General features: G+C 46.4%; 1 protein-coding gene across 14 annotated transcripts in view; it reads left to right on the top strand.

Moving 5' to 3' along the window:
- The window catches only part of CELF2 (CUGBP Elav-like family member 2), a 577777-nt gene that overhangs the window by 467531 nt on the left and 85340 nt on the right, over nucleotides 1–24906 (top strand). For all 14 annotated transcript variants that reach the window (XM_088844190.1, XM_088844197.1, XM_055427360.2 and 11 more), the window contains one exon: nucleotides 3465–3547. In XM_088844190.1, coding sequence (XP_088700316.1) covers nucleotides 3465–3547 — 83 coding nt within the window. The remainder of the gene's footprint in view (nucleotides 1–3464; nucleotides 3548–24906) is intronic.

Below are 24906 nucleotides of genomic sequence, written 5' to 3'. Positions count from 1 at the left end.
GGTGTTTTCCCCCGAGGCACTCAGGAACTGAAAGTGTGAAACCGAAAGAAGAGGCTTGGGGTGAGATTTCCCCCAGAGCCCCCACACTGGTGCAGGCTGTTCATTGCTTGAGAGCATCCAGCTGAGGCTACACTTTGGGGCAGAAATGCAGCCTGAGCTCTAAGTCACCAAGCCACGGGGGCCATGCCCACACAGGGATAGGCTGCCTCTCTCAAAGGTCCCAAGTGCGTGGTGCCCAGGGATGAGCGGTTGGGTTGGGAGTCAATGAGCAGTGAGGGGAGCTGAGTCGCCAGTGGTGTCCAGGGTACTCTTCTTTGTATTACAGCTGGAACTAGAGCCTTGGGGGGCATATTCTTCCAGAGTCTTTGTTTCAGTGAGACTAAAGTATTGGGTTGAGCAAAAAGTTTATTTGGGTTTTTCCCTGAGATGTTATGGAAAAACCCAAACCAACTTGTTGGCCAACCCAGTAGAAGAGTTAAGAGGTACGCAAAGTTCACAGAGAGGCCTGTCATGGCAGATCCCTGAGGTCACCCTCTCAGCTGCACAGGCAGAGTGGACCCTGCGTGAAATTGGAGAGAGTTCGAGACTCGAAATAGCTTTCCTTCGCTCCTTAGACTCCTTTCTGCTTTCTTGCCCCTCCTCACCCCGATCCCGTGCTGCTCAGACATCAGCTTCAGACTTTCTCAAAGCTAAACAAACACAGAAACCACTATCTGTTCACCAAGAACCTTGTTCAAGACAGAAACACTTGAAGTTGCCAAATTCATACTAAGGTGTAAATAGCTTGGAACAATTAAATATTACCTTCCTCAAGGGTAGCATTTTAATGCTTCAATAGCAGATGAACTACACCTTCCTAGTGGACTTCCAGGCCTTGGAAAGTGGTTGGAATTTTGTTTGGGTGTTTAAAGCAAGAGTGGAGACCACTCTATTCCTGAGAGCAGCGCAGTGGGTCCAGGGTCGCCCCATAACAAGTCTACCTCAGTTTACGACATCTGTGTTCCTTGTTGCTTTTGCCTTACCATGTATGTCAGTCACCATTTTCAGTTCCCTTGTCATTCCACTGTTCTTTTAGGTTGACCTTGGCTTTTCTTCATATCTCTGAACTTGGCCGGACTAGCATTTGTTTTCCTTCTGCTTAGGAAGTTCTTCCTTAATTGCCTTCTTTCCAGGCAAGCAGACTGCTCCATGACTTCTGCTGCATCTGAAAGCTTCTCTCTTTTAAGTATCACAGCCCTAAAATCTACCTGCTTGAAAGCATCAGATTCTGCCCCTTTCTGAGGCTTCAGTTTTGAAGTCGAAGTTCAGAGCATCCCCATTGCTTGCTTACCCAGAAGCCAAGCCCAGAAGCCTAGAAGAGAGAAAGGAGAACTTCCTGAGAGTCTGGTTGTTAGAAGCTTTTCGAAGACAGAGAGAATGTCTTTTTCTGGTTTTCTTTTCAGGTTTATTGAAATATAGGTGATTTACAGTGTTGTGTTAATTTTTACTGTACTGCATCGCAATTCAGCTATACATTCTTTTTTTATGTGTTCTTTTCCTTTATGATTTTTTTCTCCATGTTTTTCTTTCTGTATCAAGTCTAATAGAAGATAATTGGTATTTTTCCTCCTCTTAAAGTGATTACAGTGGATACCAGAAGCTGGAACTGGACTTTGCTGTTTAAAATCATTTCTTGATTTAAAGCAATTCCTGTAGCTTTTCTGGGCTTAGGTTATGCCAGTGGAGCTGAAAATCACACATTAATTTGATCAGTTTAGGAAAAATAATCTACCACCAGGCAGCGTGGCCAAATGCACTCTGGTCTAAGAAGTCAAACAGCTGAAGTGGAAAGCTCATATATAAAGGTCCACTCTGTCCATCTGTGATTCTTTAAAGACCCTTCATAATTTTCATATTCCTCCCATCATGCAAATTAAACACTTGAAGAGTCTCCCATCCTTGGAGACATGGAGGTTTTTAAATGCCAAAAAGCTAGGATCATACTCTCTTTTATCCAGAAGGTGAAGGATTTGCATGTTTAATCTCAGTAGACTCCGGTGAAATAGTATATGACAACAAGCTTCCAAGTTTTGTTCTTTTCTCCAAATAAGGAGGAAGCGTCTTATATGTATTTCAGAATGCTTTGGGGGTGGTATAGTACTTCATCTTCTCCTGCTCCTTCAAATGAGTTTTTTGTTTTGAAAAGTAGATGCTAATGTGTGATTCGGAACCTTTGATGGTTTGTGGTGCCAACTTCCTATTCTCCAAATGTACCACTTTTTTCTGTCCGTGGTCTTACATCATTCCCCTAAATAGAGCCAAAGTCGATGCCTTAGTGCCATGAATTTCTCTCCAGCCACTTGCTGAACTTGGCATTTGAGGACCTCTCAAGGCTCTCCCCATCTCTCTAAGTATGATGATAAGAATCAGAGCTAATTGAGTGTGACTGCATCTCTCTGCTTCTTTTTCTCAACCCAGCTCATCCAAGACAGACAGGTCAGAGGGAACATCTCTTTCTTTTAATTTCCAAAGTTTTTCATCCCTTTTATCTACACTTGGTTGTGCTAAGAAACGCTATGCTAATTAACAGATTATTAACCATTGTCTTCATCTGGTTTAACCATGTTAACCAGTATCTTTAGGCACAGGTTGAAGAAGGGGTGAGCCTTGCTTTAGAATACAGAAGGAATGAGAGGTTTCAAGACCGTTTTCTTTGGTGGAGAGAGGTGGTTTGGAGAAGAGTATAGGCTGGTCTCCCTTGGAGGAGCCTTCAGCCTGGACTCCCATCACCTCTTAGAAATGAGAAATCAAGAGGTTAGTGGTTGACGTCCCATGGCCTTGTTTCATTCTCAGCAGAGAGTGCAGACATCTGTTTCAGCATCTGCCCACCACATATAGCTCACTTTCTCAACTGGCTACAATAGTGTCTTTCAAAATATTTGTTTCAAAAGCAAATATTGCATGTTTTGTGTGTGGAACTTTGCATTATGTGCTATGGTGGAAATTGGAAAGAAGAGCGCATGGTCTCAGCTCCTAGGCAGCTTATCATCCAGTTGTCTAAGCCTTGGAGTTGAGAAAGTATTTTAAAGGATATCTCTAGAACGTCACCCTTTTAAGACAATTATAGTTAGTATAAGTGTGTGCTCTTGTGGTTGTGATTAAACACTTCACTTGATGCTGTGACTGCACCACAAGTCCCATTAACAACTCACCCACGGCCTCCCACCCCCGTTCCTGAAGACCCGGGTTCCCAGTAGTCGGTGCGCAGTTATGAATTGATTCCCCCACGTGGGGAAAAGCTAATAAATATGATTTAGGATGAAAGGCGCTGGGTAAACGCTTGAGCTGTTGTTATTACTGTTGCCGTGCACCTTATTTTTAAATTGTGCATCCTTTTAAGTAGTTGACTCGTTCGCCCCAGTCTCCATTATATCTAAGCAAAGCATTCACAGAAATTTCTAAAACCTTTTCATTTCTCTCTGTAGGTTGTTGTTTCGTAACATTTTATACAAGAAAAGCTGCACTTGAGGCCCAGAATGCACTGCACAATATTAAAACTTTACCTGGGGTGAGTCGGTTTACTTTTGTACCAAAATCACTTTATTGCTTGAAAATGGTCCTTTCAACTGAAGGTTCTAGTGATGGGCTCTTAGTGCCAAAAATGACTTTGGGCTTTTGAGGAGGGTGTGCTGACTAGCCCCAACCCGGCCCCCAGTTCCCCTTGCAGCAGCCAGAGCCGCTGGCCAGCCCCTCAAGAAATGCTGGCATTAAGGCTGACAGAAAGACCTCTCAGAGAGTGTGTCCCCTGGTCAGAAAATCAGAATGACCCCACTGGGTCACAGTGGCCGCTACAGAGGATTGGGTGGGCAGCGATTGTAAAGGGGAAAAAAAGAACTCATGCACACACGCATGCAATACACCAGAGGAGCAAATGGAAAAGGAAAAGCTTTTACTCACCAGGAGCCTCTTTTCAAATTTAGTCCTTAGATTTTTCTTTTGAAAGGACAAAATGTACTCTGCACAGCCGTAATATTCAACCTCCTAATGGCTTCTAAACAGTCAGTGGTGGTTAACAAAGTCAATGTTTTAATGCCCAGTTTGCGGCTTCATGTCGATAGAGAACAGAAAATACAAAGCTTACAATTTTTTGTTTCCATTTCCTTCCCAGTCATATTGGACATTTGGTACCATTCACTAGAAATGAACTAATGTTGGCTGTAGCTGCTGCATCAGAATACATGATTTCTGGGGATTTGTGACCATTTTATCTAGTGCATGCTGGTGTAAATTTCTCTCTGCCAGTTGGGATATTTTCCCCGTTGATTCAGATATCAGGGATGAGTTTATTTAATGGCAGAATGATGTGTGTTGCTGATAATGAAGAACCTCTGGTAAGCAGTGCTGTGTTAATCATTTTATTGAAACCTGGTTTGATAAGAGTAAAAGAAAAATAACATGATGTCCCTAATGTTTTCAGGGTATAATTGTAATGTCTTATCATTTATCTGTCATGCAAACCTATGTACACAAGTCATTTGACACCCTGTCACCCCCAGAGAAGATAGCATTTGTTTAATTCACCTTAGCTCCATTGAAAATCATATATTTAAGTGACAAGATACTCAGTAAAAGGTTTTCAAAATATTAACTTGGTAATAACAAAAAAGTAGTAAATTGTGAACTGTGGTCTCAAACCACACTGCTTTGGGTTTCCCCTTTTTGTGTGAGCAAATCAGACTGACTGGGATTCAGAAAAGCAAGTGTGATACCAGAATTCTCCCTCCTAATTTAATTTAACTACTTCTCTCTGAAACATCTTAGGTACCTTTTTAGTAGGGAAGATTTTACTGGGTCTAAATACTTTGCCTGATGATTTTTTTAAGTATTGTTTCAACTTCATTCCCTGTATAAATGCAATTTTTCCAATGTAAGTTCTGGGAGGTTGTAGTGTTAGGTTACATTATTGAATGAAGCAACCAAGGTAAATATTTACTGTCTGTGGTAGGAAAAAAAATAATTTTTATTTCCCAGGCTCCTAATCCAACCCAGAGACCACTTGGTATTCCTTCTTTTAGAATGAAATACTTCACAGTAATTAGTGTGCCAAATCCCTTCTATGTGTTTAAACAAATTACTTGAGATGATGAATTGTTATTATAGCATTTAGGGTCTATCGGTGCCAAATCTCATCCTATTTTAAATTAACGTGGAGCTTGGTTCATTTGAGTTCATCCCCTCCACTGGAAGGAGCGCAACTCCTAACATGCCATTTTCATGTGTGAAGATGCTCCTCAAAACCCAGATTTAACGAATGTGCCATGTTGAAACTCGTACAAATGACTGATAAGCTTCTTCTGTTTGGGACATCAGACATTTTACTCTGACCTCTTTCTCAGCAAACAAATAGCATCTTCTGTATTAAAAAAAAAAATTGTTACCCATGTCTCTTTTTTGCTTTAAAATTTTCTGCATGCAGAAGTCAGGGCTGCTGATTTTGGAAACCCATTATTAAGGACAAGAATTCTGGGGTTGGAAAAGACGGTTTGTGGATTGTTTTCGGCTTTCTTTTCATCCGGTTCAATTTCCTCTGCCCAATTACTTGAGGCAGGTTAAGTGAAAATTCTGAGAAGTCAAGTCTGATTTGTAAGCTCCAAGGCTTCACAGCTTACACACTGTTGCTACATCTGCCATTTCAAATTAGGTGAATGGGAGCAGAGTCCCACATCTCGCATTTATGTATTGCTTTGTCTGATCAGCATCACCCTTAACAGCTCCAGCAAGAACATGAAAGTGGTTTCCTATCAGCTGGGAGCTTTGGTGGACGGGAAGAAATGGGACCAGACATAAAAGATTAATGCATATTCTTGGGGAAAAAATATTACAGGGTGCCTTGCTGTTTGATTACAAGCCTTGGAATTAGTCAACATTTCCATAATTCTAAACCAATATACACCTGTTTTCCCACTGTGATGTGAAGGCACAACTTAATTTAATAGAATCCCTGCTGTGCTAAATCTCTCATTAAATACCAAGCAAGTTCAGTAATTTAAAGTTGTAGCACTACTATTTTAACTGGTTGCCTTCCTATTATGAAATTAATAAGAAATAAATGATGCACTTTGCCATATGCCTTCAGTTTCTTTCTGAATAAAAATAAAAAGGATAAAGAAAAATGCATCACCAGCTGACACTTTAAAGCTTTTCTGGTTGTAATCATTTCTCCTGCAGATAAAATCCATTAAAAAGGCACTTGCTGCCTTTTTTTTTTTCCTAAAGTGTCCAAAACTTTCCATTTAAAACAAGATCAAATAGTGCTGGGTGTTTGGTTTGCCTTTTTTTTTTTTCCCCTGTTTAATTTTCTCTTGCAGTTGATGTGTTTTGTCATATGGAACTTTTCATCATGTAGCCAAACTTGGTGAATGTCGAGGAATTTTCGTTCCTGAGAGAAACAAAGAACTTGGTTCATATGGAAAAGAAAGAAAAGCTGATGGGCTGTTCTTTTATTCAGTTGAACATTCTTTTATGCACTCTTCCTCCTATGTAATGTGTGGATTATAGAGACCCTTTCCTTGGTGGGGTGTAGGGTGAAGCATCAGGGCGTTACTTCGCAGCACAAAGTCATCAAGGACACATCTCTTAAGCGTATCTCTTACTGTGTGACTAGAGAAAGACACTGGGTCTTACATCCTCTGAAATGCTCAAAATAAATCCTAGAAAAACACTCTTAGAAGATAAGGGAGCAAATTCAGCAGCTCTACATAGGGAGCAAGAAAGGAGCTTCAGAAGGTTGGGAGGCCCTTCTCCTGGTTTGATGACACTCTGCTCTAGAGATAGTGGTTTGACACTTAAGGAAGAGATCAAGTCTTAGGCACAGGGCATGATTTATTACTAACATTTCATTAGGTTAGAGCTTCCCTGATGGCTCAGCAGGTAAAGAATCCGCCTGCAATGCAGGAGACACAGGAGACGCAGGTTTGATCCCCAGGTCGGGAAAATCCCCTGGAGGAGGAAATGGCAATCCACTCCAATATTCTTGCCTGGAGAATCCCCTGGACAGAGGAGCCTGGTGGGCTGCAGTCCAAAGGGTCACAAAAAGAGTCAGACACAGCGGAGAACATAAGCACTTTAGATTAACAAACCACTCGTGAGTATCGGGTGCTTCTGGTGTGCCAGGCAGCAAAGCTCTCCAGTCATACCACACACATGCCCTTGAAACCCCTAGCGAGTCTATGACCATGTCTGTGCAGAAGGGACCACGGATGAGTCACTGGCCTTGGTACTAACTTCTGAGCCTGACCTTTTCCATAGCTGAGCCATTTGTGTTCTTGGACAAATCCTGATTGCATCTCCTTTGACGATACAGCTGATGAGGCTGAGAGGTACTGTCTTTGTTTAGGGTTTTGGGCAGGCACAACCTCACTGGTAGAATTACTCAATAGAAATGTCATCGTCTGCCATGGTGCTTCCCAGAGAGAAAAACCCTGTGAAGGCAACTCTCGAGATTCATTTTGTTTTCCCTGACCTAATTTAGCTTAATTAAAAAATAAAGTAACGACCTCAGTGGAGGCCCAGGAAAACTGCCACGACCCCTTCAATAATCAGGTGTCAGGGCCAAACGTCCCCCTGCTCCAGGCCTCACACCACTCTTTTTTCAAGGTCTTCACACGCATTGTCTCTTGCAATAAGGCTTTTTGATTGAAAATCTCCAGCAGCATCGTTAGAGCATTCACCATATAAATTAATTTAATTAAGGATGTAATAACAGAGACGAATACAGTTTTGAAAAAGCTCTTAAATTTGAATGGCAAGGAGAAATTGGAATATTAATTGCAAATTTCTTCTAGCCACTTTCTCCAAGCCTGCCTCCCTCCTTTCTAAGAGTCCCTACCAGTTTTATTAAATGCAGTTTATATTAAGGAGTTACTGCCCTAAGAGCACATTTGTTCAGAGCGCTGCATGTTAGCCGTGGCAGACGGGAATGACACGTAGATCTGAGAGATAAAAACCAATGGGCCTGATCCACCAGGAGGAAGCTGTAAATGAAATGCCCTCTTGGGCCATATGTGCTCGCCCACATGGCGTGAATGCCCCCCTTCCGGGGTTGGCCCTTTGTGGGCGGGCAGCCCTCCCCGGTGGCCTGGAACACAACCCTCCATAGAATTGTCCCCCAGTGTCCTCTTAGAGAGGAGTGCTGGGGCTTCGTTTCTTGCCGCAGAGCAGCAGTGACTGTCACTGGGACTGAATTCACTTTGCCCACTGTAATGCTTTTCCAGGGAGTCACTCACTCTGCACCACCTCTTCTGATTATTAATATGTACTTAATGTCTTTGTTCTCAGAGCTGTGGTGATTATTTTATCATCATCATCATCGTTATTTCTGTCATAAAAATATCTCAAACTCCATCTCTTCCTATCATGGAAATTTCCCCCTAAACCATCCCATTTGAATCAAAGCCTGACGAGGTTGTGCTCAAAAGTATTTTTTTCCCCTCGGGCGCCTTCTATTGAAAATTGTTAGAGAGGAGAAAAAAAAAAAAGGCAAAAGATTAGTGTGAACAGGTTTGAGTCCTCAAACTCCTGTGCCATGGAGAACACAAAAAATATTCATAGCTTCATTCAACAAATATTAGTGAATTTTTATGGTTGGTCAGGCGCCATTCTAGGTTCCAGAGACCTGTAGTAGCTACTGTGATGTTTATAACTAAACCTTTAAGAAACAAAGCCAGCCAATGTGCTTATGTAGTTAGTGTTTAATAAATTGCTCTTGGATATTTAATTCCCAAATGAGTTAAAGAAAAGTATCTGTATGGGAGTTTGAGTTTTATTAAAAAAAAAAGATTTTGCCCAAACACTCCAACGTGCAAGATGCATGTGGATTTGTGATTCCATGTGTATATAATGATACCTTGTTTCATATATAGAGAGCTATATATTTATGTATTATGTATATCTCTGTATTAAAGAGATGGGAATACCAGACCACCTGACTGCCTCCTGAGAAATCTATATGCAGGTCAAGAAGCAAATGGACATAGAACAGACTATTTCCAAATCGGGAAAGGAGTATGTCAAGGCTATATATTGTCACCCTGCTTATTTAACTTATATGCAGAGCATATCATGAGAAACACTGGGCTGGATGAAGCACAAGCTGGAATCAAGATTGCCAGGAGAAATAAAAATAACCTCAGATACACAGATGATATCACCCTTATGGCAGAAAGTAAAGAACTAAAAAGCCTCTTGAGGAAAGTGAAAAAGAAGAGTGAAAAAGTTGGCTTAAAACTCAACTTTCAGAAAACAAAGATCATGGCATCTGGTCCCATCACTTCATAGCAAATAGATGGGGAGACAATGGAAACAGTGACAGATTTTATTTTCTTGGGCTCCAAAATCACTGCAGAGGGTGACTGCAGCCATGAAATTAAAAGACACTTGCTCCTTGGAAGAAAAACTATGACCAACCTGGACAACATATTAAAAAGCAGAGACATTACTTTGCCAACAAAGGTCCGTCTAGTCAAGGCTATGGTTTTTCCAGTGGTCATGTATGGATGTGAGAGTTGGACTATAAAGAAAGCTGAGTGCCAAAGAATTGATGCTTTTGAACTGTGGTGTTGGGGAATACTCTTGAGAGTCCTTTGGACTGCAAGGAGATCCAACTAGTCCATCCTAGAGGAAATCAGTCCTGAATATTCATTGGAAGGACTAATGCTGAAGGTGAAACTCCAGAACTTTGGCCACCTGATGCGAAGAACTGATTCATTTGAAAAGACCCTGATTCTGGGAAAGATTGAAGGCAGGAGGAGAAAGGGATGACAGAGGATAAGATGGTTGGATGGCATCACCAACTCAATGGACATGAGTTTGAGTGAACTCCGGGAATTGGTGATGGACAGGAAAGCCTGGCATGCTGCAGTCCATGGGGTCACAAAGAGTCTGACACAACTGAGTGACTGAACTGAACTGTGTATTTAATGATAGTTTGGTTCACATATAGAGATCTATATATTTATGTATATCTCTGTATTCCTCCAGGAAAAACATTCACACACATCCACATGTGGTTATCAGTTCAGTCAAATAAATACAGGAAGAAATTGCAGAAAACCTCATTTTCTGTTTGGCCTGCCCATATATTGTTCCTTACCTGGTAGTCACTTTTCTTAACTTAGACTTAGCAAGCTGTGTAATTCTTCACGTTTGTTGTTGGGTTGGGTTTTGTTCAGCTTAGGATCATAGCTGATTCATAGCACAAGTACAATGGCACTTGACAGCCGCCATTTAATGATGGTAATCCCTGCCTTCCACCTCCATAAGAGAGTGCGATAATGTATGTAAAGCGTTCTGAGCCCCTGAAGAAATGGACTTATAAGATGTTATTTCTACTTGACAGTTTCTGTAGGTGTGAAGTTTTTTTGGGAGCAACCCAACAGATAAAATGTATTTGCTGGGGACGATGTCAGGACACCCATTGGGTGCACATTCTTCAAACTTAACCTTTGCAGAATTTGGTCAGGGCTGAGATATTTGGTCTTTCTAGCCCTGAGCGGCTGTTTTCCCTGCTGTGCCTGTGTTCTCTTACTAGGGACTGTAGCCCACCAGGCTCCTCTGTCCATGAGATTCCCAAGGCAAGAATACTAGAGTGGGTAGCCATTCCCTTCCTCCAGGAATCTTCCCAACTCAGGGATCAAACCCGTGTCTTCTGGGTCTTCTGCATTGCAGGTAGATTCTTTTACTGGTTGAGCCACCAGGGAAGTCCTTGTTATCAATAAGATCACTTTAAAAGGCCTATGATGGAGAGCACCACTGTGTGGCTGCAGAGGCGCTCCTGGGAGGGGTGGGTGCAGAAGCCCCCCACCACACCACCTGAACCCCCGGAGCCCAGCCAGCGTGAAGACAGGTCCAGGGTACAGAACCAGCCCCGGAGGGATCTCAGCCTCGTGTGGCAGGGTTGCTGACCAACTCATTGGCTTAGACCCAAGAAAGTTGGAGGGAGGAAGAAATCCTTGGCCTGGTTCTTCGCAGGCTTCAAGCCAATCCCAGGGGATCTGGGAAGGTATGTTTTAATACTTTATGAAAAGCTATTAAACTCCGGGAGTTGGTGATGGACAGGGAGGCCTGCCGTGCTGTGATTCATGGGGTCGCAAAGAGTCGGACACGACTGAGCGACTGAACTGACTGATTCGGCTTCCATGGTGGCTCAGATGATAAGGAATCTGCCTGCAATGCAGGAGACCCTGGGTCAGGAAGATTCCTTGGAGAAGGGAATGACAACCCACTCCAATATTCTTGCCTGGAGATTGCCGTGGACAGAGGAGCCTGGTGGGCTAAAGACCACGGGGTCGCAAAGAGTTAGATGCAGCTGAGCAACTAACAGACAAACATCCGTTAGTGTATATAAAAGAGATAACTAATAAGGATCTACTGTATAGCACAGGGAACTCTTCTCCATACTCTGTGATGACCCACATGGGATAAGAACCTTTAATAAAAGAGGGATCGTGGATAGATGTGTGTGTGTAACTAATTCACTTTGCTGTACAGCAAAAACTAATAAAACATTTTAAACCAACTATTCTCCAATAAAAAAAATTTTTTTAGGCTATTGGAAACTGTCTACCCACCATAAGGTTTTACAAGCTACCTATATAGTGGGCACTTCTGCTTTGGACAGGCCAACAATCCATTCAGAAACTTTGGGCACTTCCTGGTGTTTGGGTTCGATTACCTTAAACGAAAAACCAGTTTTTTAAAGAATATGGCCTCTTTAAGGCAAGGAAGCCTGTGGGAGGTGATTCATGAGGGATCGTTAGTGGTGGCAAGTTGAGAATGGCTGAGGTGCAAAGCCCAGGGTTAAAACAGGAAACAGCTACACCACTTTTTTGGTAACAGAACTCGGTGGGAGGCCTTCCAGTTTTGTTTTGCAAACAACACAGTCTCAAACACCGACCTAATTAATAGGACTGTTCTGAGAGCTTAGCAATTTCCCATGTGGCTCAGTGGTAAAGAACCCACCTGCCAATGCAGGATACACAGGTTTGATCCCTGGTCTGGGTAGATCCTCTGGAGAAGGAAATGGCTTACCCAAGTGTGCATGCCTGTAACCTAGCAGAGATGTTTGGCCACATCTGCACTGTCACCTGTGTCATTGTTTGAGAAATGTTGGTGTCTGAAGGGAACGGATGGCAAAATGAAGTCATAGTTAGATTTCACAGTTTATCATTTAGAAATATAGCAAGTCCCCTACGTACAAACAAGTTCTGTTCCAAGAGCACATTCCATTTCAGGAGCACTTGCATAAGCCCGATTTGTAGGTGAGTCCAAGAAAGTTAGTCTAGATACCCAACTAACACAGTTGACTGTCTACTCCTGCTTTTGCACTTGCTTCCAGACATCCTGGGCTTGAAATAGATACTATACTACTGTACTCTATGCAGGACAATAAAGTACACTAAAGCACAGCCACTTGTAGAGGATGCTCGCGTGTGACAGGTGTACCCCAGACCCGTAAACTCACTCACGCGATTGAACGTGTCAGCGCACAAGTGGGTCTCTGAAAGTTTGCACCGTGAAGGCTCATGTACAGGCGGTGGTGGTGGTTCAGTCACGTCTGACTCTTGCAGTCCCATGGACAGTAGCCTGCCATGGCTCCTCTGTGCGTGGGATTTCCCAGGCAAGAATACTAGAGTGGGTTGCCATTTCCTTCTTTAGGACATCTTCCCCGACGCAAGGGTCAAACCCACATCTGCTGAATTGCAGGCAGATTCTTTACAGCTGAGCCACCAGGAAGCCCCTCGTGTGTCAGGGACTTTTTGTATTCGGTTCAGTTACACAAATCTTCGTTCCCACAAGGCTGATAAGATTTCATTCAAGAGAACATTGAAGGGGAAATCCATGGATTTGACTAAAGGTCTGGATGGAATTGCGGAGGAAGGGATTATGACAGTCTGATGAAAGGGGAAATTTTTTAAAAGTTGGGAAAGAGTCCAGATTCCGTCTTTAGAATGAGTGGTCTGTGTGAGAAGGCACCACCCAAAGCAGGGCCGTTAAGCTGGGCAGACCTCTACTCTTTCGCAGTCTGGCTGAGCCCCTCAGGAGACGTCTGGGGGAGGTGGGATGGCCAGTTCAGAGCCTCCAACCCTGGGCCACCAAACTGTGTGTATGACATGGGGAGCTGTGCGGAGTGCTCTCCAGGAGCCCTGAGGTCTTCCCCAGCCACCAAGAAACAGAGCACGGCTGAGCTGGGGCCAGGGAGGCCGGGAGAGGGAGCCTCGGAGCTCAACTGCTGGCTGGAGCCAGTCTGCTTGGGAGCGAGGGAAGGAGACCAGCACCCGGGGCCACTAGGGGACCACACGTGTCCTCTGCTCGTGGACTGTCACAGCGCACAGGTGCTCAGGAAGCATCTTATGACATGGGCTAGTCAAGTTGTTTGGATAACAGCAGTGTTTCAGGACCAGACCATTCCTGCTCTCACCACCCGCGAGTCACAGAGGCAAGAGGAGAAAAGGCAGTGGCTCTGACACTCGGTGGGGGCGCTGTGACCCATGTCCCCTTCTCTCTTGCTGTTCCTGACGTCCTCGCTTCCCATCTGTACTCAGAATTCATGTCTGCTCTGTTACCCCCTCCCCTTGAGTACTCCAGAAACACTCGCGAGTCCATCCCCTCTTCATCCAAAGAGTGAAGCAGTCAGACTGAAATGAGCCTTAGAGTCCTTCTCAGGCGCCTGCGCGTTGATTGCACTAGTGTCCCATTGAAATTAAGGAAACCTGCCTCGGTAGGAGCGTAGGTCCACAGGTAGGAGGCAGGTAAACGTCTCTTGAGTGACTTGCTTCGGGTGTGGGGTGGTGATGGCAGCGGGCCATCCAACGTGTGATGCTCCGCTCTGAGGTTCCCAGCCCGTTTGCTTCCCTCTGGTTGAGGCTTAGAGCTGTGGGGGCTTAGAGCTCACGATTCTTCTGCCAGGGAACAGGGAAAGGAAAGGGAAGGCGATGAACACCAGCAGGTCGCTCCGCTTTCCTGCCTCCGGTCCTGGTCTGATGCGGGTGTCTAACCTGATGAGGCTCCGGGATGGAGGTGGGTTTCCTTTGTTTGGTCTCTGTCCCTGGTCCACGTGCATTGTGAGTTGCCTGTGTTTGTAGACGGCTTTCTGACACTGTTTATTTGCTGCCCATCCTAAAAACATTTCGGGATGAAGTGATAGTGTTCACCTTGATGTGAGGAGGACATGGAGGCTCTAGAAGATTAAATTAACTTCTCTGCCCTCCCCTAGCACAGGAGTGATGGAACCAGAATTAAAGGCACAGTCCCTCAGCCTCCCTGATGGCCTGGCCTCCTGATGGGAGATTTTGGTCTGATACCTGCCCCCTCGGAGGGGCTAGGGAGTCAGACTCAAGAGGCCAGTGCAGCATGACACTGAAAATCACTACGTAGTAATGACTGTCAGTGGCCCAGGCATCAGGCCCCCGATGAACAGAGGCTCTCGGGATGTAGCAGTTGGCATTGTCACAGCTGTTGCACGAGGCAGGTGTCACCCAGCCCCTTTGCCGGTAAGGAAGCCGAACCTCAGAGAAAGGGAGTGACTTGTCCAGGGTGGCACAACCCATAATGGGGAGTGGACAGACAGTCGAGTTCAGACCAGAGCCTCTGGCACCTGTCAAGTCTGCACCCCACTCTGCAGGCTCGCAGAGGCTTACAGGTCCTAAGCCCCATTGGGCACCCCCATTCCTGCAGCAGGAAATGTGTCCCCAGCCAGTCCCTGGCTTCACTGACAGCTCCCAGTAACCACCCTGGCTCCCTGCGCAGCCATCCGAAAGCCAGTTTGAAGGCTCAGCACTCCCATTACCCTTTCTCGTGGCGCTGCATGGGGGTCCCACCTGAAGGCCAGAGCTCCTGGACCCAGGACTGCCCTCCCCACAGCCAGCCAAGCACCGCTGCCCTGAGGATCAGTCCTGACACCCCATGAGTTGGGGCACAAGGCCTCAGCCTCTCACCCTGCCCAAGACATGAAACCATGCTCTCAGGCCCCGACTGAGGTCCCCACAAACAGCAGGTGCAAGAGGCAGGATTGCCAGGCCACTCGGGTCAAGGTGACTGACAGCAGGTTCCCTGAGACGGAGACACGTATCAGAGGCGGTCCTTACTGTAAGAGGATCTGCTTTGCAGACATGATTATAAATGCAGCTCCTCTCTTCAGAGGAGCGTAGCTTCATCAGCGTCAGCTCATTAGCATTCAGGTTATTAGGGTTCTGTTCTTTATCTTCAACCCCAGGCTCTCAGCCCCAACTCCACAATCTGCATCCTAATGTCCTGTCTGTGTCCAGCTGGCCTCCCTGTCCTCTCCATCTCTGGGCTCTTTGTCCAAGGGGTGAGGGCAGATGGGGACAGGGTTCATCTCCGAAGATGACGCATAAACCCTGTCATGTGCCATCCAAAGCTGTGAGCCCCCCCCGGGGGGGGGCGGGGGCTCAGGGGAGCTCCAGACGGGCCGCCCTCACCCACCCTGTGTCCCCGACAGGACCTGGGGCCGTTACAGAACAGTCAGACCCACCCACCCTCTTACTTCGTGGGTGAAGAACCAGGGTCTGGGGGGTGAAGTCTACAAAACCATCTAGGCATCTGCATCCTCTGCTTCTGAAAACGAGGGACCAGACTCCCCCCAGACGAGGGCACTTAAATCTGCAGCAACCACCATGGGTAGGCGGTACAGCCTCCCTAAGCAGCCGCACCAACAGGAACTGCTGTCCTTGTGGCTACAGCACGTCAAGGGCAGGGAGACCAGGCCAGCGGATGCTTCGCCCTGCATTCGGGAGCTCAGCTATCCTCCTGTCTGCGCCCCGTGCCCCCCTACCCCCTCCACCATTGGCTCTGTGCTCCCTCTTCAAGTTCGGATCAAAGGCTGGAGGATCGATGAAGATATGAGGGCAGGGGACGTGAGAAACTGCAGTCATCACGCTGTGATTTCTGTGTGGCAAAAAGGGGGGGTAGGTGGATTATTGTGCAGACTTAGACCCATGTCGCCTCTGCCGCTGTCTTGGTCATGGAAACACGTGACCTGGGCGTGTGAGGTTATGAGACCCAAAGTCCTGTGCTCTCTGGGCCCCCCTTCCTGTGGTACTGTCCTCCCTCAGGTCTAGGAAGGACCACAAAAGAGCAGAGAGCAGGCTCCCCAGAAAACTCGCCTCCTTCCCTGGAAGGTCCATGGAGTATGTGCTGGAATATTCAGTTCCTCATATCACGCCCTTCCCACGTGGAGACTGTATCATCATTTCTTCAGGAGAGCATATATTTAAGTGTAAACCAGGAAACAGTGCCAGATACTTTGCATTAAGTGTTGTATGGGGTCCAGGATACCGTTGATGAACTGTCAACAAGTCGTGTGGATTAGGAAAGAGAAAATCCGTTGGTATCTCCTCATTCCATCCTGCGTCCTGGGTGTGAAGTCAGACCCATAGTGGTGGAACCCTGGGAGGATTAGGTTTCTAGCAAGTTTTGGTTCAGTAAACCTGATATTTTTCACTGGCTTTCGGAATTTAGATAATCAATGTTCAGTTAATAAAAATCATACTGATAGTGAATGCTTATTGACCTCTATGGCTAATAATTTCCCTCCTGTACTAGATACAAGTTGGATGGGAAAGACAGCTATGAGCTAATTTCAGGCTAACTTCTCCTTGTCACCTTCATCCATCGGTAGTACCTGCTTTATGCGACAAGTTGACTCACTGGAAAAGACTCTGATGCTGGGAAAGGTTGGGGGCGGGAGGAGAAGGGGACGACCGAGAATGAGATGGCTGGATGGCATCACCAACTCTGTGGACATGAGTTTGAGTGAACTCCGGGAGTTGGTGATGGACATGGAGGCCTGGCGTGCTGTGATTCATGGGGTCACGGAGAGTCGGACGCAACTGAACTGAACTGAATATCTTGAGAGTCCCTTGGACTGCAAGGAGATCCAACCAGTCCATTCTAAAGGAGATCAATCCTGGGTGTTCATTGGAAGGACTGATGCTAAAGCTGAAACTTCAATACTTTGGCCACCTCATGCGACGAGTTGACTCACTGGGAAAGACTCTGATACTGGGAGGGATTGGGGGCGGGAGGAGAAGGGGACGACACAGAATGAGATGGCTGGATGGCATCACCGACTCTGTGGACATGAGTTTGAGTGAACTCCGGGAGTTGGTGATGGACAGGGAGGCCTGGCGTGCTGTGATTCATGGGGTCGCGGAGAGTCGGACACGACTGAGCGACTGAAATGAACTGAACTGAATATTTATAAGATATCATTTAAAGAGAAAGACGAGCAGTAGCCCAAAATTCAGTGAGTTCTCACTTACATTTTTTCTGCTTATGGAGGCATTAACTATAATCACAACCCCTAAAAAAAAAACACAAAAAACCTCACAGGTACCAGTGAGTCATTTATCAAAGAATCTTCCTCACTCAAATCACTTCTGAGCTACTGAAATCACTCCTAAGTCAAAGTTGTCCAGATAAACCCCTGGAGGTCATTGACAAAAACTAACCATCATCAGTAAGGAAAAGAAAAGTAAGAGTCACAGACAGGAAATCCACGGCTAATTTCAGCAGGTTTCTGCTTATTTGAATGTTGTTCTCTGGGTCAACTGAGGAACACAGGGCATGTGGAGGAAAACAGACCAGATCTGATCATAAGTGTACTTAGAAACAACACCATCCAATGTCCCCACTTTATGGTCGAGGAAACAGAAACCCAGAGACGTTAGGTGATGTGCGGAAGGTCACACAGCCGTCTGGCAGTGGAGGCGGGACAACTCACGCCTCCCAGTTCTGCACCTGTTGTTCTTTTCTCAGGTCCCTAAAACTTCTCTTCACAATGACGCCAAAACATCATTCTAAGGAATCAGAAATTCAGAGCCCAGATTACCAGTCTGTCCCTGGATTGCACTCTGTCATGTGAGGCAAGCGAATGTGGCAGTTCCTTTTCTCATCTCCATTCTCTGAGCAAGACCCAGAGAGATAATGACAGTATTCTCCCTGGCCCCTTACCTTTTAAAATGACGGATGGATGGGATGAACATACGAAGAATTGAAGGAGAAAAAGGGAAGTCCTTAATCATGAAGCTCGTTTGCGTCTTCAGCTGGGCAGTGATTAGTAACCCTGACTGATAACCAATCTCACCCGAGGAAGTTTTGAAACTGCACGTGCCCAGGCCATACCTCAGGCAAATTAGGTAAGAATTTCTCAGGGTGGGAGCTTAGCTTCAGTGTTTTTAAAGTGCCCCCAGCGAGCCCCGTGTTTGGGCAGATTCGAGAACGGCAGCTGGGAGGATCGTCGTCAACCCCCAGAGGTGGGTGGTGGTGGTGCTTTTTCCACTGTCCATCCAGACGCCTGCGAGTACCTGACCTGCTGCTTGTCCTGCCACGAGTACAGCATAGCCTTGCTACTCAGACTGTGGTCTGTGGACCAGCGGCATGGCCATCATCTGGGAACGTGTTAGAAAGGTCCTCTGGCCCCACCCCAGACCTGCATTTGAACTAGATCCCTGGATGATGTGTAAACCTAGTGTGTGAAGCTTGATGCTTGTGCACTGGTAGAAACAGGCCTCATCAGTGCTGCCGTCCTGGGAATCCATCGCAGTTCCCTTTACGCTGCTTTGAATGTGTGTGCTTACGTGCCTCTTACCGCCGCTCAGTCTCTCTCTCCACTCATCTGAGTCCTGGCGAAGGCAGAGACACAGACACCTTCCCTGGTGCCCTTGCAGACACTCTTTAACAGTGCTTCTTGGTGACCTGACCATCCAGGACAGGTGAAGAAGGAGGCAGCCCCACTGGGCCTGGAAGGGGCCCTTCCTTCTCCAGCATCCTTGTTTCTGGGCACTTGTATTTTTCCATCCCATCAACACTCAAAAGACCCACAGAAGAGATGGATGAGACTGATGCAGAGGTCGCGGGTCCCGGACGGGGAGGGATGAGTGGAGTGGGTGCTGTTTTCAGCCCAGTTTTATTCTGAAACAAGAAGAGCCGTTTTCTGCCACCAAGAGTTAATCCGTAATACTCGTCAGCCCAGCCCCACCTCGCAGGAACTTCTGGAATCCCTGCTGCTTCGTCCTTCATGGACTTGAAACACCTTCAGAGGAAAGCAGAGGGCTTACTCTCCTGTTTCTCTTGGGATCCACAGCTTGAGAGGCAAGAAGCTGTAACCACCACCCGAACGCTAGGGTAGAGTATAGACTGTCTCCTGGCAAGAGATGCTTTAGGTCCCTCCGTTTCTGCGGTTTGGAAGGCTTGAAAGGAGGTCACCTGCCCCGAAGAGTCATTGTGAGGCTTCGCCTTGACCGGGTTCGCATTTTCCGTCCATTCTTCTTAGAGATCTAAAGGCGGTTTTCGCATTTTGGCTTATTTCTAATCCTCAAGCGTCCTTGGTAGCAGTCTGTTTGCACAGGGTCGCTTGTCACCACAGAAAATGGAATCCGCAGCCAGCCTCTCCTGAAGTCACAGCTGTCACTCGCCAGACCAGCATCAAAGCATGAATCGTGGCTGACTGACCAAAGCAGCAGCAGGAGGACAGGCAGTGGACAGGGCGGGAGGTGCCCAGAGGAAGAAGAGCTCGGGGTCACACCTGCCGATGGTGCATTAGACCCTGGGAGAAACAGGGCCCCAGAAGGAGAGCATGCCGTGCAAGAGAGAGACCACCAGGCTTCCTCCGGACCTGCCACACGCGCCTTGTGCTGCTCGTTTTTAGCGCAAGCAAACGACCGGCCCTCGAGGCAGACCTTGCATCAGCTGGGTTTGTGTGCAGTTGCTACCTCCTCTGTCGTGATCACCTTCCTCTGCCTGTTTTTGTGTTTCAGTCTCTGATTTGAGCTTAAATACCTCCCGCTTCTTCCCTGGGCGGTTTGGAGGTTCACGCCCCTTACTGTTTCTCACTCGTGCTCACTGTGTTCTGAGTCCCACGAGTTGAGCCTCCTCATCTTTGGTCTTGGAAACAATCAGAAGCCAGATGCAGCTGACTAACCCTGAACCCCCCTCATCCTTCAGGAAGGAAGAGAGAACACAAGGCTAAGGAGGTTTCAATCCTTGAGACAGCTCCTGAGAGGTACCCCAATGACGCAGACCAAAAAGAAATACCCGGTATTGATTTTAAAGACACACCTTCGTATTTCTGTGTCATTCGCTTCTCAGGTGAAAGTCACTCACAGTCACCAATGGGAAACAGAAAATGAAGAGCCCTTTGCGAACAGGGCGGGCCTTTCCCCCGCAACTGTGCCACGTGCCCGGCTCCCAGAGTAACGTCTCAGAGTCTCATTTGAGTGTGACCTTCAGTCTCTTTGGCAGCATTTGGTTGGACAGATGTGGTAGTTGGATTCTTGGGGTGTTTTCGTCAGCATTTTAGCTTGATTCTCTTCTCTAAACATGATAGGCTCAAAGATGAGTTTTATGGGAATGCAGAATATCACCATTTCCATTGTATCTTTTGAAAGCTTTATTGGGAATGAGAACATGTAGCTGAGACTTTAACAAAATTCTAAGAAATGAAAGGGAAAAAAAAAAAAAAAACACCAGCTGGCCGCCCTGATACTGATTTATGGAAGGGGAGGCTGGGTCTGGCCCAAAGCTTGGAACACGGACGAAGCTGGAGCAGAACAGAGCTGAGTGCAGACGAGAACGGAAAGGCATCTCAAGCTGTGTCTTCCCAGGGCCTCCCACACACAGTGAAGAGAAGTGATCAACAACGTTCTTATGAAAACGTGTATTTCTCCTAAAGATGGCAAGCAGAGGACTACGCCTTAAACCTCTCTGTGCCCTGGGATAACTTTCTCATACTGGGCGACTTCACTGTGTCTCTGTCATCCATCCTCTTGGGTTCCCTCCACCTCCTCTAGGCTGTTGGATCCCCACACTTGACCTTGACATCAGGCCTTTCTGTCAAGCCCCAGACCTCGATATTCAGCATCTGTTATTACGAAGTTCCATCCAGATGGCCCACAGGAAATTCCACAACTGAAGTCATCTCCCCCTCCAAGCCCAGCCCCCCTCGTGTGTCACCTGCATGGACATGAGGACCAACCAGGACAAGAGGCTGAAACCATCCTCAGGTTCCCCTCGTCCTGTATCTTCCCCCTTCCTGAGCCCCGTTTCTTATCAGTGAGGAGGTCTGTGTTCTCCCTGAGAAGCAGCTCTGCAACTTCAGCCTCTTCATCACTTGGGTCTCATCAGTTGTCTTCACAGCTGATAAAAGCACAGATGGGCTTAGGGGAACTTGTGGAGTTATCCTACCTAGAGCTAAACTCGCTAGTCTTTTAAGTGCTTTCCTGTAGGGGGAGCGGATGCTGGGGGCTTCACATTTCCTTAGCTGCTCTTGGGAGCGTGTGAACATTGTGTTGTCTTATGGCTGCAAAAACATGAACACAACTCTCGACTCTTGAGGGTGAGGTGGGAACTCCAACTCATGTCTCCACTGTGTCTGCAGTTTCTTCACCGTCCTTGCTCACACTCTGTGTTCCCGCCATGAAAACACAGCCTCACGCTTCCGGGAGGTAGGAGTGAATATTCTTGCTTTGTGATCCACTGTGCATAATTTCGCCTGTGCTGAAATGCACCCTCCCCACTGCTGTGTTCTATTCCCCTATGACTTATGTATCAGCATCTCCCGCACGGAGCTCCAGCTTCAGAAGTAACATTCTCAGAGGCCAGGGTGGTGCCTCGTACCTTGGGCTCTGGCTCGGCAAATGTTTGTTGAATAAACAGACTCCCAAGGAGATAGCTTTTATTCGTAGACACTCTCACGGTATCAGATAATCTCGAGAGTTCTTTACACACTGATGGGGTAAAGTAAAAGGAGTGTACGTAGTCTCAGCTCTTTCCTGGTCTTTCACACTCCTTTGGGTCACGTAGACTCCTACCCTACAAACTAGAAGCACAAGATGAAACATGACTCAAGACCAGACAGTGAATTTGCTGATACAATCCTTGCTTCAAACATGAGTTTCCTGGAGCTTAACGAGGCCGAGTGGCTTGATTCTAGGTACTTAGCATTGGCAAAGCCAACATGCAAACCCAGACCTCGTGATTCTGACTGAGGTGTTCTTTCCATTACAAAGCAAACATGAAGCAACCACAGTTTCAAACCGTACCCACATTCAGTCCAGCACATCCAAAGAAGTAAGAAACCGTCAGAGTAGCTTTGCCCTTGCAGATTGAATGTCAGTGAAGGGTTCTCCCTTTATTTCCTTAGAATAAATTTCTTAGGAAAGTCTTATCTCATGGATCCCCTTTCTTAATTTCCCTTCGCCACTTAAACTTTGGTCACATGCCATATATTGAAAGGCCCAAGCCTTGAATTTGATCTCTAGAAGACTGAGCTTCAGGGGAAGGTATTTACAGAACAATCGAACCTTCATAATTTCCCTAAGCTCTGCCAACAAGTCGTTTCCAAAGTTGGTAAACGATCTTGCACATTCGAATAGAAGGTGGAGATCAAAACGAGACCGTGAAATTAAGCTCAAACTCATAAAGAATTAGCAGCGCTGGAGGAGAGATCCTCATTTGGCAAAATATCAACCGAAGTTTAGTACCATGGCGGAAGATGAGATGAATAAATATAGCTGCTAAAAACAATATCAGATGTCTTGCTCAGTTGTTTAATGGATTTGAATCTTAAACATGGGTAGTATGAGATAGCCCTTAAGGCATTTTTTCAAACTTGCCATCTATTTTTAGTAGGGAATTTTTTTTAGCCAGTCCTCATTTCTTTAAAAAAAGAGATGTAATCATTTTTGCTTAAACATGATTAAGAAAACAAAATTACACGAGTTATCTCCTTTCATTCACTGAGTCAGTACAAATCCCAAAGGCCATGGAGGTAGTTAAATAAATGGGAAGAGACTTCTGAGTGAGGTATGGTATTTATTTGACTGTTGTAAATGAAGTTGTCATTCCTAAGCCAATCAAATCATGCATTTTTTATGAGAGGTTGCAACTTGCAGAGAGATGGAAATGTTATACACTAATTAATAAACGTGGCTGGCAGAGCAACTCAAACACTCTGAACTGAGAAGCTAAGCTCTGGCAGGGTCGTTAGAATACAGGCTTCAGTGATGCTTTTCTGTTGATCAGATGAAACGCCTCTCCCTGTCAGAAGGTTCAAAATAAAATACGGTTGGCTTAAATCTTCCAAGTTAGTTTTGAACCAGAGATTTTAAAGATTTGCTTGTTAGAGGGGCATTGTGGTGTGGTGGCTTTAGATTGCCTTAGAGTTGAAAGGAAACTGGAGATTACTGGATAGAGAGCATCACTGATCTAGGGAGAGCATGGAAGCTAGTAAGAGCAGATCAAAAGTGTCTTGATTACACTCCAAATATCCATCAAGTCCAGGGTTGGTTTAGAGGGTCATGTTATTTTGTTATCAAGTCGATGTTTGATTGAACTGATACAGCTTATAAATATGCAGATGGATTATTGGAAAGATCTTCAAGCCTAGCAAAGGAGGTAGCCTGCAAGAACTGAATGTTTAGGGCCTCTTATGAGTCATCTGAAAAGAAGATGATACCATTCCTTGCTGTGCAGGATAGGAGGTCATACTGTATGAAATTATCACCATTCAACCATTGTTAATCTAAAAATGACAATTTTACATGATTGGCCTGTAACTTGACATATAGGTGTTTCTGAGTAACAAATATACAGAGGCTATTACTGACAAAGAAAATACTCTGTTAGATGCACAGGAAGGGTCATGATGCCTTTCTACGGGTGAGCCTGTAGCAGAAGAACCAGGAAGAAGAGGTTCTTCAGTTTGACTACAAGAGATGGGAAATGTAGAGCGATCGTGGGAAGTCAGCCTGAAAAGATAATTTGGGAGCCAAAGCATGGAGTATCTTGAAAGATGGGCCAAGGAGCCAGAATGTAATTTGATAGATCATTGAAAGTGTTTGAGCCGGGCACAGACATCATTACACCTGCATTTTCAATGGATTAAAAAGGCAGCAGTGTGTACGATGCTCTAGGAGACAAGGACCAGCGTGCAAGGAGTCCATTACAGGCATCAGTGTGAGCAGGAGTGGGGAAGAAACTTAACAGAGACAGATCTAGAGTGAGAATTCCAAGAAGCGGAAGAGTAAGCCAGCGCAGCCCGGGTACTGGTCCCCCGAGGGGTCTGGGGATACAGAGCAGACAGCTGCTCCCAGTCCTGAGCTGATGCTGCTAAAGGCCCAGGCTCAGCCCTGCACTGGTGTTTCCCGGGACCGACCGAAGCCCAGTGCAGTGTGGGCAGCTTTCACTGTGCAAAGGGCTGTTTCCTACAAGAGTGAGGCAGGAGTGTGGCTGAAATTAGGTAGAGAGAAGACTAGGAAACTGTACCAGGGAGTGTCAGGAACTGAGCTGCGTCCTGGGGAGGGGGCAGAGAGATCGAGGCGGAAACTTGCTCCCAGTCTGGCTAAGCTTCCCAACGGGATGAGGAGTCCGCCAGCCACGCGGACCCAGCAGAAGGGCCAGTTAAGCAAAACGGGCATCTCCACCCCGAGAGGGCACGTCAGTGAGGGAGGTGGACCACCCTCTGCTCACCAGCCCACAGGCCTCGCTGCCCCCAGTCCAGGGAGCTGAGACCTGGGTAACCGCGACCACCTGGATGATAGCTGTCGGGCAGGGGGCCACCGTGAGCCCAGCGGGCTGGCTTCTGGGTTAGGCCCCAGCCGTGTGAGAGGCGAGCCCAAAGGTGGCCGTGACGGGTCAAGGCTAATGTCAAGAGGACAATTTATTTTTAAACCAGACTCATCTGTCGTAAAATACGAGAGGATACTAAGTCTGTGGCCTGTAGAACCATTGTACTGGCAGTGGAGGGGAACGACCAGATCATTAAGTCACTCCTCTGTGGCCAGGCCAGGCCCTGTTACTTCCATCTGTGTTTTCCCTGGCTCAGGCAGGGAGCGCATCTAATGGAGCGTC

This window comes from Moschus berezovskii, chromosome 15 (genome assembly GCF_049115385.1).
Source record: "Moschus berezovskii isolate FMDL1 chromosome 15, NW_MosBer_1.0, whole genome shotgun sequence".
Lineage (NCBI taxonomy): Eukaryota > Metazoa > Chordata > Mammalia > Artiodactyla > Moschidae > Moschus > Moschus berezovskii.
The sequence above is the reverse complement of the archived record's forward strand: the minus strand, read 5'-3'. Positions and strand labels throughout refer to the sequence as shown.